Source organism: Mesoplodon bidens, assembly GCF_964165515.1.
Source record: "Mesoplodon bidens genome assembly, chromosome: 1".
NCBI lineage: Eukaryota > Metazoa > Chordata > Mammalia > Artiodactyla > Ziphiidae > Mesoplodon > Mesoplodon bidens.
Genome location: NC_138176.1, coordinates 88,366,562 through 88,381,229, shown reverse-complemented (window position 1 = coordinate 88,381,229; position 14,668 = coordinate 88,366,562). Strand labels below are relative to the sequence as shown.

The following is a 14,668-nucleotide window of genomic DNA, read 5'->3' as shown; positions in this document are numbered from 1 at the left end:
GCCCTTTGTAGTATGTAAAAATCAGATCAGATATGCTTCAGGAACTAGATGACCTCACTAACTCAAAGCAGGGAGGGGTCATATATGTGAATGTTGGGTAGGACCCAACAAGCAAAGAGGCAAGAGAATGTCTGAGTAGAGTATTTCTTTTAGAAGAGAGTGGAAAGTTCCTTTTTTAAGATTAGGGAGAAAAGGATCTTGGAATTTTACACTTGAAGCACAGAGATGTTTTGTCTTTTATTGGAAGGGAGAACAAAGATGAAAACAGAAACTGTGGGTTTCTGTTCATATTCAAAACCCAACCTTACCCCTTCCTCAGTAATTTTTCCCCTATGAAACAATATACTGGAAGTGTTAGAGTAATAGTAAATCACTAGTGGAGTAACAGTAAATCACTAGTGGGGTAACAGAAAATCACTAGCAGAGTAATAAATCTCATGCCAATCAAACGATTCTTGATAGGGAACTTACAGGCAAGAGGTAGACACAAAGACGTTTGATACCAAACTAGGTTTTAGTTCAAATTCACAAACCCTGGAGGAATATAAGACTTAAGATACAGATTCTGGTTGGGTTTATATAGAATGTTCCAGTGAGATCTGAAGATCAAAAGATATATGAAAAAGCAAATAGTGGTAAAGGATTAGTATGAAAATAGCAAACTAACTTTTTACATTTCTTAAAAGATGACTAGAATCAGATTGCCTGGATCTTAGCTGTGATATTTGCTACACACTGTGTCACTCCAGGTAAATTATTTAACCTATTTGTCCTCAGTTTCATCACTTCTAAAATGGGAACAATAAGCAGTAAGGATTCACTATATAGCACAGGGAACTGTATTCAATATCTTATAATAACCTATAATGGAGAATAATCTGAAAAAATACATGTATAACTGAATCACTTTGCTGTACACTTGTACACTTTGCTGTAACACAATATTGTAAATCAACTATACTTCAATAAAAGAAATGGAAAAAAATTAAAATGGGAATAATAGTTTCTCGTGGGATTACTATAAAGTTTAAATGTGTATGATTATTAAAGCACTTAACATAGTATCTGGAACATAGTGGACATTCAATATACATTACCTAGTAATATTTATTATTATTACTTATGATATTGCTAAACCCAGCTAGTGGGAGTATTTTTTAATGTAAAAAAAAAAGTGAGAAGACCTACTTGTCCCTCCACTGATCTATCATATCTACAATATTAACCAGGTTTTTCAAACTTAGGCCTCTCAACCTACCACTTAGAACTAACTGTAAGCTCAAGCTTTTGGGGAGGAGGAAGCTGTTTTAAAATAAGCTCTTTAAACCTAATTGATGCCAGAAAATATCTCAAACTAATCACCAGCATAAAAATAATCTTTCCGTACCTAAGGTTTATGAAATAATCAAAATCAAATGTGTGTGAGCTGTTTTCAATCCTTATAGCTAGTATTTTCCCCTTCTAATAAGTTCATATCTCCAAATTTAATCAACAGTTTCCAATTATTTATAATCAGGTCTAGGTAAAGATTTTTAAAAGTTGATTTTGTTTTGGAGAATTATTTGTTTACCCTATTATAACATTTCTTTTGTTAGAAACAATTTACGGTGGTGAAGTTTAATATACTAGCAGACAAAAGACTGCATAGTTTTTGTAGAAACAGCTTCTGGAACAATTTCAAAATGGAACCCCAAAGACAGTGCATTAATGTTGAGATATTCTTAGAGATATATTTCTACATTAAAAAAGTAAAACATAATATGCTTTATAAATTAATCTCAAGTCTGAGCCAGACACAGAAGGGTGGTAAGCCTCAATTCTGTACCCACATAATCAAGTCTGTGGAAACTCTGGGAACCATGCCACTGGGCTCCAACCTAGCATAGTTGGGAAATGACACATTCTTCAAGAAGCTCTTGTGCAGGAAATGAGTGGGTCACAAGGCACGCCAGTAAAGGTCCATAAACTTGTTTTATGAATGAAGAGTATGAGGTGTACTGGCTCCAAGCTGCAGTACCTTTATGAGGATGTCATAATTTCTCATTCTTCAGCTTTTATCATGGTGATGGATTGATAAAACAGAATCCTAACAGGAAAAAATAATCGTGTCAGCCATAAGAATATTGCCCCATGTCACTTCAGAATTATTTAAAATCAATTTTCCATATTTATCCCCATTCCTAGATCAGATCTTCCCACCTGCCCCTCCCCACCAAAAAAAGAAATGATATACAAAAAGCCACAAACTTAAACTAATCAATTTTATTCACACTTCCCATGAAAAGCAGTTACATTTTTACATAAAATGATTAACACAGAGAAGAGAAATCTTAAGATTAACATATCTGATTAGACATAATACAGAAAGTAAATGTGAAAATTAAAAGTAGCATACTTTAGTGATTAAATTTATACTGTATTTTCTACTTATTTATAGCAGCATCAGTAAGATTCCTCTATTTTTTAATAAACTAGCAGCAAATTTTTTTTAACTACACAAATTCAGTAGATGTTTCCCCCACCACTGTTTCACTCATACAGAATTTATCACATTAACCAAACAAAACCACTTCTAGTTCCTGAAGAAAAAGGTGGGAAAAGGTTTCACAAGTCACCAGTTTCCCCTAAAAAGAAGGGAGGCGTGAGGAAGGAAGCTGAAAAAAATTTGCGTGTAATTACCAAAAATTAAATTCTCAACCACCTTGACCAATTATGAGTAAATTTTGTGGCATCTGTGTTTGTGTATGTTAGCGAATAAAAGGTATGTTAACTTTATTTTCTGATTTTATACTGCAGTTGAAAAATATGTGGAAGTTTCCAGGAGGCCTGTCAGAGCCTGGAGAAGATATTGGTGTGTATTTTACATATCTTTAATTGACTTGAAAATGTTGAGGAAATTCATATGTTTACTTTCTTGCTCTAGAGCTGAGAATAAGATTTTAACTTTTCTAATTGGTTTAGACTAAGTCAGAAAATTTCAGTGAAGTTACTTCAGGGATGATATAAAATTAGCAGCAAAACTTCTAATATTACAACTTATTTCATTGTTATAAATAATACCATTAGGAGCATAACACCTATTTTTCTGCTTAGGACTGCTTCTAGATTAATTTGCTTGAAAATGAGAAGCTTTGGATGTACATCAGTCAAGTTTAGCATTAAGGGTTATTCTGAATATAACTAAAATTGTCGGAATTAAACTATGATAAAACAAATTCTTGAGCATTCTATCACACAAGGATGAAGAGTAACTTTTAAATGAATTGTGAAATAAGAATTATTTATAAAGTGAATTATAGAACAGTGGTGACATAATTCTTCTGTTTATGAAAATTTTATCTACTGTTTATTTTGGAGAGTCAGAAAGCCAAAACATAGTAAAATGTCTCATATGAGAAAGTCTGAAATGAGAGATAACTTCCTAAAACAATTTACTGAGCTCATTATGTCAGGATTTTACAGGAAGAAAAGAATAGAAACTGAGTTTTCCTACCTATTCCTTAAACCATTGGGTCAAGTGCAGTCCCTATCATAATAAATCAACTGATTTCATATCAGTATTATTTGTCTATGACTTTTCCTCAATATGTATGTCCCCTAATCTCTTTAGCCATCATTTATATGAAGGCAATGTCCTAAATTATTTTTCAGTATTTTAAATATATATATACTTGAAATGATTTTTTTAATGTTCCACAAATTAGAAATGCCCTATACATAGTATAGAATCAACTCCTAATATCCTATAAGTAAATTCACTACATTCAGATATATCCATAGCAAATTTTGTTTTTTAGGTACTTACTGACCTTTTGCTTAGAGTTTGCTAGGCCTTCCATTGAAATAAAAAGGATTTTGTAGTGGTGCAAGTGTTGAAAGAGAAGGGCATTTATTCTAGAACTCCTGATTATCTCACACTATCCTTATGAGATATGAGATCATGTGAACTAGTTAAGTTTACGTTTTACATCCTTATCCAATTGATACTGGGCAAACAGCAGTCTACAGGAGAAGGTTTGTGTAGCTTCCTCTTCTGAGTCTTGCCTCCTCAAATGAATTGACTTTTCTCATTTGAGTTTTTATGGATAGTCTGAGTTTCAGATATATTTAAATGTAAATGAAGAAACACATTTCCAAGCCGAATGTGTATAATTGGAGGTTTGAGTGTACTCCAGAACACTTCAAGTCCATATTATTAGGAATTCACTACTTTTTGTGTGTGTTTGTGGTTGTCACAACAACCCACCTATTCAGAGATCATATATACACCTCACCATGTGGAAGTAAGAAAAAAGCAGCAATTGGCATTCACCACACTACCTAGGAGTAGTATAAATCGAAGCTTTGCCTCAGAGCTGATAAAACCCTGAAAGCAGCTAGAAATGATAACTGACAGTAGAGATCTGGAAGACTGTGTATAGAGGGCATTTCTATTTTGTAACAGTACAATAATAGATTATTCTTAATGATGAAGCCAAATCATCAAGGAATTATTTAAATTATTTTCTTTAAGCTCTGTTTTTAGGAAAGTGTGTAATATACTTTAGGTATACTGCCATCACAAATGTGCAAACATTCATATTGGCTCTTAAGCAGTAAACAGTAGTTAACTGAGAAGCACATTTGTTTGGAATCATTCATTCTTTGATACTACTAGGTAAATGAAGCACTATTGTCTGTAGTGCTTAAAAAAAAAATTAAGGGGGCATATACAAAATAGAATGCAATCCTTAGGTTTCCATATAATATAATACCCTAAGAGTACAATGCATGTACAAGGTTAAAAATGGAGAAGCTGCCTTCCTGAAAAAAAATCTCATTACCACTGACAGGAAGAGCATTCCTGCATAGCCAAAGGTCTTTAAAGCAGTGGGGGTCTGATCAGAGTTCATCAGTGTACCAGAGTCAGAGGGAAACACCAGGAAAACCCATATTTTGCACAGTTTTTCCTTTTATTTTATTTCAATCTAATCCTATTAAATATTAGAAAATAGAAATAATATAAATTCCATTTCATTATTGTCCTTTAACGAAACAAAACACTGATGTTTTTAAACATATCTTTCAACCAGCAAAAATAAAAACAAAACCCTCTTGGTTTTTCCTATGTTCTTCAAACCTATAAAACAGTTATTTCAATTTAGCTTACAGTACATTAAAATAATAAAGGTACACGAGAATAAAGCACTTTATCTAGATAGAAAATCTTTAAATTCATGGTAAAATCTTTGGAGAAGAGATTTCAATCTTAGGGGTTCTTCTAGATACAAAAGCCCTTATTTGCCCATTCAGTTTTTAGTCTAGTCAATATCATGGATTCAAATTAAATGGATCAAACTACCCAGGCAGCGCCAATTTTGAATCAACTGCTGTGGTGACTGCTGAGCAGGGCAGATTTCGTTCATCAGCCCCGTCCTGTGCTTCCATAACACACCAACAGGCCAGACTCAGGAACTAAATGCCAAACTCTTGATTAGTGTTGCTAACAACTAAACAAGACCCCCATGGTCATTTTTCAAAGTGTTTAAAGAATAAAAATAAACATTTAAACAATTCTTAAGTCAGATCAGCAAGTGACATGTGAAATTTAAGACTACTGCCGCAATCTTTAACAAATTTAATAACAAACATGTATACTATTAAAAATTATCTTTCTTATTAAGGCAAGTTTTCCTTTTCTTAACATATGAATTCTTCTTTTATGTTTTCAGTTTAAAAATATAATTTCTAACCATGCTTGACCTAAGGCAAATCTCAATTATAAGGGAAGTCCACATATAATTCAAGTATGGCAGACGAATGTCTTATATATTAAACACTTTTCCTGTGTATATTTCCAGAGCTGTTTATCAGAAAAAACATTGAGACTTTTTTTTTTTCTTTCAAGGACTTGCTCTTCCTTGCCTGTTCCTCACTAGTAGGACTACTAAGAAGACAAATATAATTGACAATTTGACAAACAAGAAAATGGAGGCATTAAAGGGTAGTTGAACAAAAATTTGTACCTGTGGCAATTGTGAAGCTTCCCAGCAAATAGGCAAGGAAGGCAGCTTTTTTAGGGGCTTCTCGTAAAACACTTTGGGAGACAATGACAGAGCATCACAAGATTAGAGAAATCCCATGTAGGAGGTTCATCTGGATATTTAGAAAAAGCAGCCACAAAAATAAGTTATTGGCAATAAAAATCCTGTCCCAGAAATTTGCATATTATTGAAAAGTCAACCTTATAAAATGTGAAAACCCTAGTTGTATTATAAAATTCTGTAAATTGCAAGTTTTTTGAAAACTTCTGATGAAATGACTGTAGCATTTTACTGTTGGAGGAATGAATCCAAGTTCTTTGAAATTGCAAGAAACAAAGAAAATGCCAAAAATTAACCATGGTGGGATTCCACTCACAGGATAACTACAAGAGCATAACAAAATGGTTATAAAGGAGTCTGCTCTATGACTTCAGAGGCTTGACAGTCCCAGGAGAGACCAGGGGAGAGTTGAATCATTTCATAGTTCAGTACATTCTGTAGCTCTCCAGACTTTTATAAAGAAGAATGGATCACTTTTTCTCAATTCTGATGTTTATAAATTTAGGCAGTTTTAATGGGTAATCAGGAAGAGGATAATAATGAAAAAATACATAGGAATAGTAACTGCAGCTTTGCAACCTATGTTTTCACCTTTGGGGAAATAAAGCAGGAAGAATTTTTTAAAATGTGACTCCCAAAATATATATATAAGTGGGTAATAAGCCTGCAAGTAGCAGCCAAAGAAATATTCAATATTTCAAAAGCTTCTTAGGTATACATTGGTAAGAAAATACTTCGGTACTTCAGGATGTCCAGAAGGCAAAGAGTTTACATTGAAAACTTTATCTTCTTAGGGTAAAGTTGTGCTTTTTGAGCGTTTAGAAAATGCTTCTTGAAAATCTTTGATGATTAAATTCCTAAAAATGTGATCCTTATTGATTTGTACATTTTCTTCTATGTAGGAGATACAGCAGTTCGAGAAGTTTTTGAAGAGACTGGTATAAAGTCAGAATTCAGGTCCCTCCTGAGTATTCGGCAACAGCACACCCATCCTGGAGCTTTTGGAAAGTCAGATATGTATATTATCTGCCGCCTAAAGCCATATTCATTCACCATAAATTTTTGCCAGCGTGAATGCTTAAGGTGTGAGTGGATGGATCTCAGTGACCTAGTCAAGACTGAAAATACAACTCCGATCACCAGCAGAGTCGCTAGGCTGCTGCTCTATGGATACAGAGAAGGGTTTGACAAGATTGATCTGACCATGGAAGAACTTCCAGCAGTTTACACAGGCTTGTTCTATAAAATCTATCACAAGGAACTGCCAGACAGTTATAAAACTATGACAGGCATGGATTAAATTTATATTTACATGGTTTTAAAATGTTTAAATAAATTGTACCTGTAGATTAATGTGTGCCATATTATAAGAAGTAGTGGACATTTGGGTTAACTAAATATCTGACTTAAATTTTCTAATGTCTATGATTTCCATGAAGAAAACTTGTTTGTACGTATGCACATTTTAAAAGCCTCTTTTCAAATGAAGCAAATGTATGAAAAAGATTGTAGCTGTAAGTAAGCTTCACTGGATAAAGGCAAATGCTATATAAAAAGTGGAAGTCTATGCATTTTCCAGGAATTTTTGTTTTTGTTGTTGTTTTAACTAAGGCAATGGTTAAATATTTTACTGTTAGATAAAAGGTTGTCTGACCAGTTACCTAAACTGAGCAGATAGCTGTATACATTTTTCTTTTTCTTTCATCAACAAATTTCTAAAATATACCTCTTCTTTCATGAGGTATATGAAATGAGATCAGATGCTGCCATTAAGATCAGCTCTTAGCAGACATTGGAAGAAAAAGTATAGCTTTCTGCCCAGGTCCTGTTTTGGGTCCAAGTTTATACTGCCCAGTTCGTTTCAGTGCCACATACCAACTGGAGTATTTCCTTGACCGGTAAGTATTGTAGTTATTAGATTCCAATCGTTCAAAAAAGAAGCACTCATCTGTAACACATTTCTGAAAAACAAAAGGAAAAATTAGTAGTTGTTGTCATACTTTTCATGTTAAATATTTAACGACAGTACACAGTGCTTTGGGTCCAGCAGGACAGTCAAACTAGTGAGACTCAACAGGCCAAAATCTGACAGAATCTGAGTCTGCAGAAAGACGCAGCGCAGGAACACAGCATATCAGCAGGACAATTGCAAGCACATTTCTTCGGAGGAGCAGTCCAAGGACCATTCTCCAGCCCCACAATGGACAGGTCAGGTGCTAGGCAGCAAGAGCACACAGGTGGTGTAGGAACCACACTGGCTCAGACTTGAAACATCCCATGAACATAGATTTCAGTGGTCTCCAAAAGAGACATACATCCAGTAACAAGAAAGACCTAAAAGTGATTAATAGCTCCTGTAGTTGGCTTCTAGAGATAAGAATTTTACTGGATATTTACTTGGCTTTAATGTTTTGACTACTGTTAACTGAACTTTTAAAAATTGAAATGCAAACTTACCTAGTTGCTCATTTTTTTTTTTGTAACTTACTAAGAAAGCAACTTAAGTGCAAATAAGTCACAGGTAGCTTTACAAAGAAGCATACATTGCACAAGGACCCAGCTATACGATACCCAGGACTGTCTCATGATTTTCAAAGAGATTCAAATGTAATAACAGTGACGCGGATACTCTGTAGCCAATACTTGCTACCTTTGCTGAAATTATTGTGCTTCCTTTATTAACTGAAATTAACCTGTTTTACTTTATCTTGTCATTTTTTAGTGCCACCAATAAAAATCTTCCTCTTTCTCTATTCCAGGTTTAAGGTCAGGAGTCGAAAAGTAAAGAGTGAAAAGTCATGTAATCGTAAAGATAACATGAAAGGTCAGCATTGAGCATCATGGGCTAATTTCCCAGAAATAGACCTAAACCACATCAGTCAGTTATCCTCAGGACGTTGATATGCTCATTTTTTGGTGTTCAGTCAGCCTACAGGGTGTCCCACCTTGCTAGTTAGCACTCCCTATAATGCTTGGCCAACTGGGATACATACCATGCCAGTAATATTTGCCTTCTCAGCCAGTTGCTAGTATTTTAGAGAAAAGAAATAGTACCAGGGATTAAGTGGATAATATTGATACATTATGGAAACCACAAGTTTTTGTTTTATTTTTTTTAAACAGAGGTTACTTGTACCTTTTTACACAGAGGGGAGAGAAGGAAATTGTGCATCTGTGCTGAACATTCAGACACGTAAGTTTACTAAACAGCTGACGTGCACTTGAAAACAAACTGCATTTTTTTAATGGGTAGTAGAGCCAAAATTCAGCCTCAATAAAAGCATGCATCTAACATCCCATTTTAAGCAATTTTCAGTTCTCTCCATCCTAAGTTTACAAATCATCTTCATTGGTTGTGATGTCAATAATCCTATTAAAAACTGATGCAGTGTAAATTTTTTTAACCTTTATAAACATATTCACAGAGCTTTTTCTCCTATACTCAATGTTTAACTGCTCACCATTTCAAACTTAAGAGAAAAGGAGATCTTCAGAGGACATCACAGAGGAAGTGTCTAAAGGCTTATAAAGGCTTATAACAAATTGTACCTTGCCTTCAAGCCTTATTTTATATAGGCCCAGGAGCTGGGAAATCCCTTAATTCATGGTTACTGACTGCTCTCATGCATATCATTTTATTTAAATACCACAACAATCCTCTGACATAATGTATCATATATACTCATTAACAAATGAGGAACCCAAAACTCAAGGCTCATAGATTAGGAGACTAGGATTGATGTATGTACACTACTGTGTATAAAACATAACTAATGAGAACCGACTGTATAGCACAGGGAACTCTACTCAGTGCTCTGTGGTGGGAAGGAAATCCAGAAAAGAGGAGATTTATATATACGTATAGCTGATTCACTTTGCTGTACAGCAAAAACAAACACAACATTGTAAAGCAACTACACTCCAAAAAAATAAACAAATAAATAAAATCGGGAGAATAAATAAATAAAACTCAAGGCTCTTAGTAACTTATTTCAGATTGTGGATACCCTTTGCCCATGTGTCCATCTGACACCTTTTCATCAAATTACATTTTCCTTTATTTTTTTTAATTTAAGAATAATTTTGGGATACAGAAAGCACACAGCTCAAATAATGCATTTGTTCATTTAACGTGATTTTTTTCTTCTAGGCAGTGGGATACATCAGTGAACAAAACTGAACAAAGATCCTTGCCTTTGTGCAGGTCAAATCCTGCCTTTGTGTGGTCAGATCCTCAATGGGGGAGACACAAAATAAGCAGTAAGCATAATTGGATAAATTGCTAAAATACGATAAATCCTACGGGAAAAAGTAAAACTGAGAGGATAAGAGGGATGGGGGATGGTGTGGGTACAGATTAGTCTGCAGTATTAAATAGCACGGCCACAGTAGGCTCCACTGAGAAAGTGATATTTGAGCAAAAACCTGAAGGAGCTGGAGTTAACCCTCCAGATACCAGAGAACAGCATCCCAAGCAGACAGAGGGAAAAGCCAGTGTAAAATCCCTACAACAGGATCATGCCTAAAGTGTGTGAAGGGCAGCAAGAAGCCCAGTGTAAATGAAGCAGAGGGTTTGAAGGGGCAAGGAAATGAAGTCAGAGAGGTAATGAGATAGGAGATTTATAGGCTATTGTAAGTATTTTAGCTTCTATCCTGAGAAATTGAAAAGCCATTGTAGACTTTTGAGCATGATCTGACATTTTTCCAGGATTACTCTGGCTGTCAAGATTACTCTGGGCCAAAGGCAGATGCAGATACAGATACACCCATTAGAGGCTTGCTCAGTAACCTAGACAGAGAGGGAGACTCAGACGACAGTGGTAGCAGCAGAGATAGTAAGAAGCTGTCTGCTTCTGGATGTATTCTGAAAGTAGAGTCAACACAGTTTCCTGACAGATCTGATGTGCAGTGTAACATATAGAGGAATCAAGGGTGGCACTGAAGTTTATGTTCTAGATGATGGACTTGCTGAGATGGGGAAAGCTATGAGTGGGAACAGGTTTTATAGAGAAAGATTAGGAACTCAGTTTTGGACATGCTGAGTTTGAGATAAATATTAGATGTCCTAAAGGAGATGAAGAGTGTTTACTGAGCACATGCTCTGCAAGAGACAAATCACTTAACCTTCTTTCCCTCTTACTAATGCTAATAACCACAGAATTGGAACTTGAAAAGTACTAATTTATTTGAAATACTGAGGAGTGTTTTAAGTTACAATAATTCCAATAAGCCATATTCTCAATTCTAAAAGGTATGCAGTCTAAAAAATGAATGTAGATGTACATGTATAAGAGTAATATAAATTAGTCATACACCAGTGGTAGGCCACACCTCAAGACTTGCCTGAGCATTATCCACATGAACTAGCTTAGCTTATGGTCCTATATAAGGGGCACAGTAACCATTTGTTGATACTGATAACAGTGATGCTACTGATTTTAAAGATGGTGCTGGAAATTTGACCCCTTGTCGGGGCATCTGAATAGGAAAGAATCAAATAGAGTTTGAAAAAGCATAATCAACATTTTAAATAGTTTGATTTGTATTTTGTCTATATATTTAATTTATGTTGAAATTTCAGAAGAAAGTAAACTGATGTGACATATTTATACATAATGAAAAACTGACCCTAGGAAATGGTAGGAACCAGGTTTCTCACTATTGGAGTGGGTGGTTACAGACAAGCCAGCAGGGAAGGCTAAAATGGTTCATGTGATACTGTTGGATTAGGGTTGGATAACATCAGTATGTACTCATTTTTAGTTGACTACAGATGGTTAAATATAGAAGTATTTATAGTTATGTGTGTGTGTGTGTATATATATATATATATATATATATATCCAGGTTGGTATATGCCTATATTCCTTGCTCGGTCAGATAGGAGGGCCTGGAAGCAGACACACCTCGGTAGCAACAAGCACACCCAGATCTTGGTTTCTGATACCATTTTCCAGTAGAAGGAACCAAGCCTCCTTAGAGAAATGGCTCATTCTGGGCTGGAGTAGGGAATATACAAGATGAGACTGGAGCACTCTTAGAGGACATAAAATAAGGAAGTGCTCAAAAAACCCCACATTGACTGGAATATGTCAAAGAATACAGGAGCCAAATGAAAAAGCTCCCAAGAGCCAAAGCTGAAACAATTTGAACAACAAAATAATACAGTTTTGGATTATAACCCAAAGTACAAAATAAATATCCATGCATATATACTGATATACATGATTAACTAAATAAAATAAGTTGTTTCTCATACAAAAGAATTCCAAATAATTTATGCAGATACTTCCTCCTCAAGGAGACGGAGCATAAACCTCCCCCACCCCGACTCCCATCTCTTAAATGTAGACTGTGTATAGTGACTTTCTTCCAAATACAATATGGAAAGGGGAAAGAAAACAGCAGTAACTTTACAGTGGAGACAAACACTACCTCAGCCAGCTGACCAAGGTTAATATTATTAGTGATAAGCATGTTCCCTGAAACGATACAATGAAAATAGTACTTTACCTCTGTGATCTACCTCCCAAATACTCATAACCCATGTCTAATCATGAGGAAAACATCAGGCAAACTCAAACTGAAAGACTTTCTAACAAATACTTGACCAGTACTCCTCAAACTGTCAAAGTAATCCAAAAAAGGCAAGTCTAAGGAAATGTCATGATCTAAGGGAGACTATAGAAACATGATGACTCAATGTGGTATCCTGAGTGGGATCCTGGAACAGAAAAAGGACATGAGGTAAAAATTAAGGAAATATGAAAAGTGTGAACTTCAACTAATAATGATGTATCAATATTGGTTCATTAGTCGTGACAGGTGTACCATACTAATGTAACATGTTAATAGGAGAAGCTGGGTGTGGAGTATACAGAAACTCTCTGTACTGCATCTTCACAACTTTTCTGTAAACCTACTACTAATCTAAAATCAAAATTTATTTTTAAAAAAACCTGACCTTAGGGCTACAAGTATGACCGCAAAAAAGAATCTCAAGTAACTGAATTTAGTAACTCTAGTTACACTGTGAGGGATAAAAGCATCTCATTCATTTCTGTGCTCTACAACATCCAAATACAGATCATTTATTTATATATACATATCCACTTTATTTCACCATACTATAAATGCCAGGTGGGTGGAGATTTTCTTCTGTTGTTTTTCTTCTGTTCTATTGCTGTATCAGTGCCTGGCACATAGTGATCAATAAATATTTGCTAAATTAATGAATAAATGAAACTTTTATATAGGTTACAGTAAAAATACCATTCAATGGCACTGCAAAATCTAAATAAGAACAAAGGAACTAAGACCAAGGAAAATCCAGCCTAAGTACTGAAATATAGAATATAGTCTAATTTTATGGACTAATTTAGTCCCTGAGGAAACTAAGCCAGTTGGCCCATTGCAAGAGTTTGACTATCCTAACAACATCTGTGAGGATCTTTATGAGCCAGGAAACCTGGGTTCCAGTCTTGCCTTGATCCCTAACTATCTTGTACCTTTGAGCAGGCCACTTAACCGCTCTGAACCTTACTTTTCTCATCTGTGAAATAAGACTGGATTAGATGATCTTTAAGATCCCTCCCAATCTTTAACAATTTTTAAGCCTTTAAAACAATCTTAAAGCCCTGGCATACTATAAGAAAATAAGAACTAGAGTAAATTCTCCTCCCCCTGCCGCCCCCCACCATCCCCTGTCCTTCTGTATTGGCCTCAGAATTCTCCTGCACTGCTAAATGTTAGATTGACCCTTATGCTCACTCCCCCATGCTCTGTTTTTTGGATTGTTTATTCTTTTACAGTACTTTGATTTTGCAGTTTTGGCTTATGAGAGAGTTTGCTCAACATGAGTCCAAGAATGCTTTTGCTTACACAGCTTCTGAGAATTAAAAACAGACATGATGTGTAAGTATCATTTCAAAACAAACTAAGAAAGACAAATTGTAAAAAGTTAAAAGTAAATTTAATCTTAATATTGTAATATATGTATGTAGCTTATATAAAATTTTATAAGATTGGATTCTAAAAGAAGCAATAATTCTTATTAAGCAGTAACCTTTTCATTTAATCTAGTATTTTATCTCTGAAAAATGATATTCTTCTTTACTGCATTCTTCTGACAAATTTAATCAGTATATATCACCATTCTGTGTAAGTGAACCCTCAAAAGTCTCTTTACTCTAAGTTTCATTTCCCCTCAAGTAAGAAAGTTATTGGATAAGTAAAAAAAAATTTACTTTTACAGTAATTAAATGTATATTCTCAGATACGATACATAATTTTTGCATATTTGACTCTTACGGATCAACACAGATCACACACATTCTATTACTTACTGAATTATTTTGTTTAGGTTATCACAATCTGTCGCATAATATAGAAAACAATGTGCAACTTTCTAGCAGCTAAAGACCAGGCAGATTTTTTCATACCAGTGCTAACACTGAGGTTGTTTGGTGATTTAAACTTAAGACTACAGTTTAACCTCATTATATGCAATTTTTGAACATAGAAAAAATCATAGATCCTAATATTTGTCCTGGGCTTCTGTTGTTCATAGCAACAAAATTTATTTT

General features: G+C 34.7%; 2 protein-coding genes across 4 annotated transcripts in view; one reads left to right on the top strand and one right to left on the bottom strand.

Moving 5' to 3' along the window:
- NUDT6 (nudix hydrolase 6) overlaps positions 1-7,391 on the top strand; it is a 34,176-nt gene extending 26,785 nt beyond the window's left edge. For all 3 annotated transcript variants that reach the window (XM_081246209.1, XM_081246208.1, XM_081246210.1), the window contains 2 exons: positions 2,797-2,851; positions 6,986-7,391. In XM_081246209.1, the coding sequence (XP_081102335.1) occupies positions 2,797-2,851; positions 6,986-7,383 (453 nt within the window). In that variant the 3' untranslated portion in view covers positions 7,384-7,391. The remainder of the gene's footprint in view (positions 1-2,796; positions 2,852-6,985) is intronic.
- A 462-nt stretch (positions 7,392-7,853) lies between these two features.
- The window catches only part of FGF2 (fibroblast growth factor 2), a 56,710-nt gene continuing 49,895 nt past the window's right edge, over positions 7,854-14,668 (bottom strand). The window contains exon 3 of the mRNA XM_081246229.1: positions 7,854-8,044. Within this exon, the coding sequence (XP_081102355.1) occupies positions 7,859-8,044 (186 nt within the window). The 3' untranslated portion in view covers positions 7,854-7,858. The remainder of the gene's footprint in view (positions 8,045-14,668) is intronic.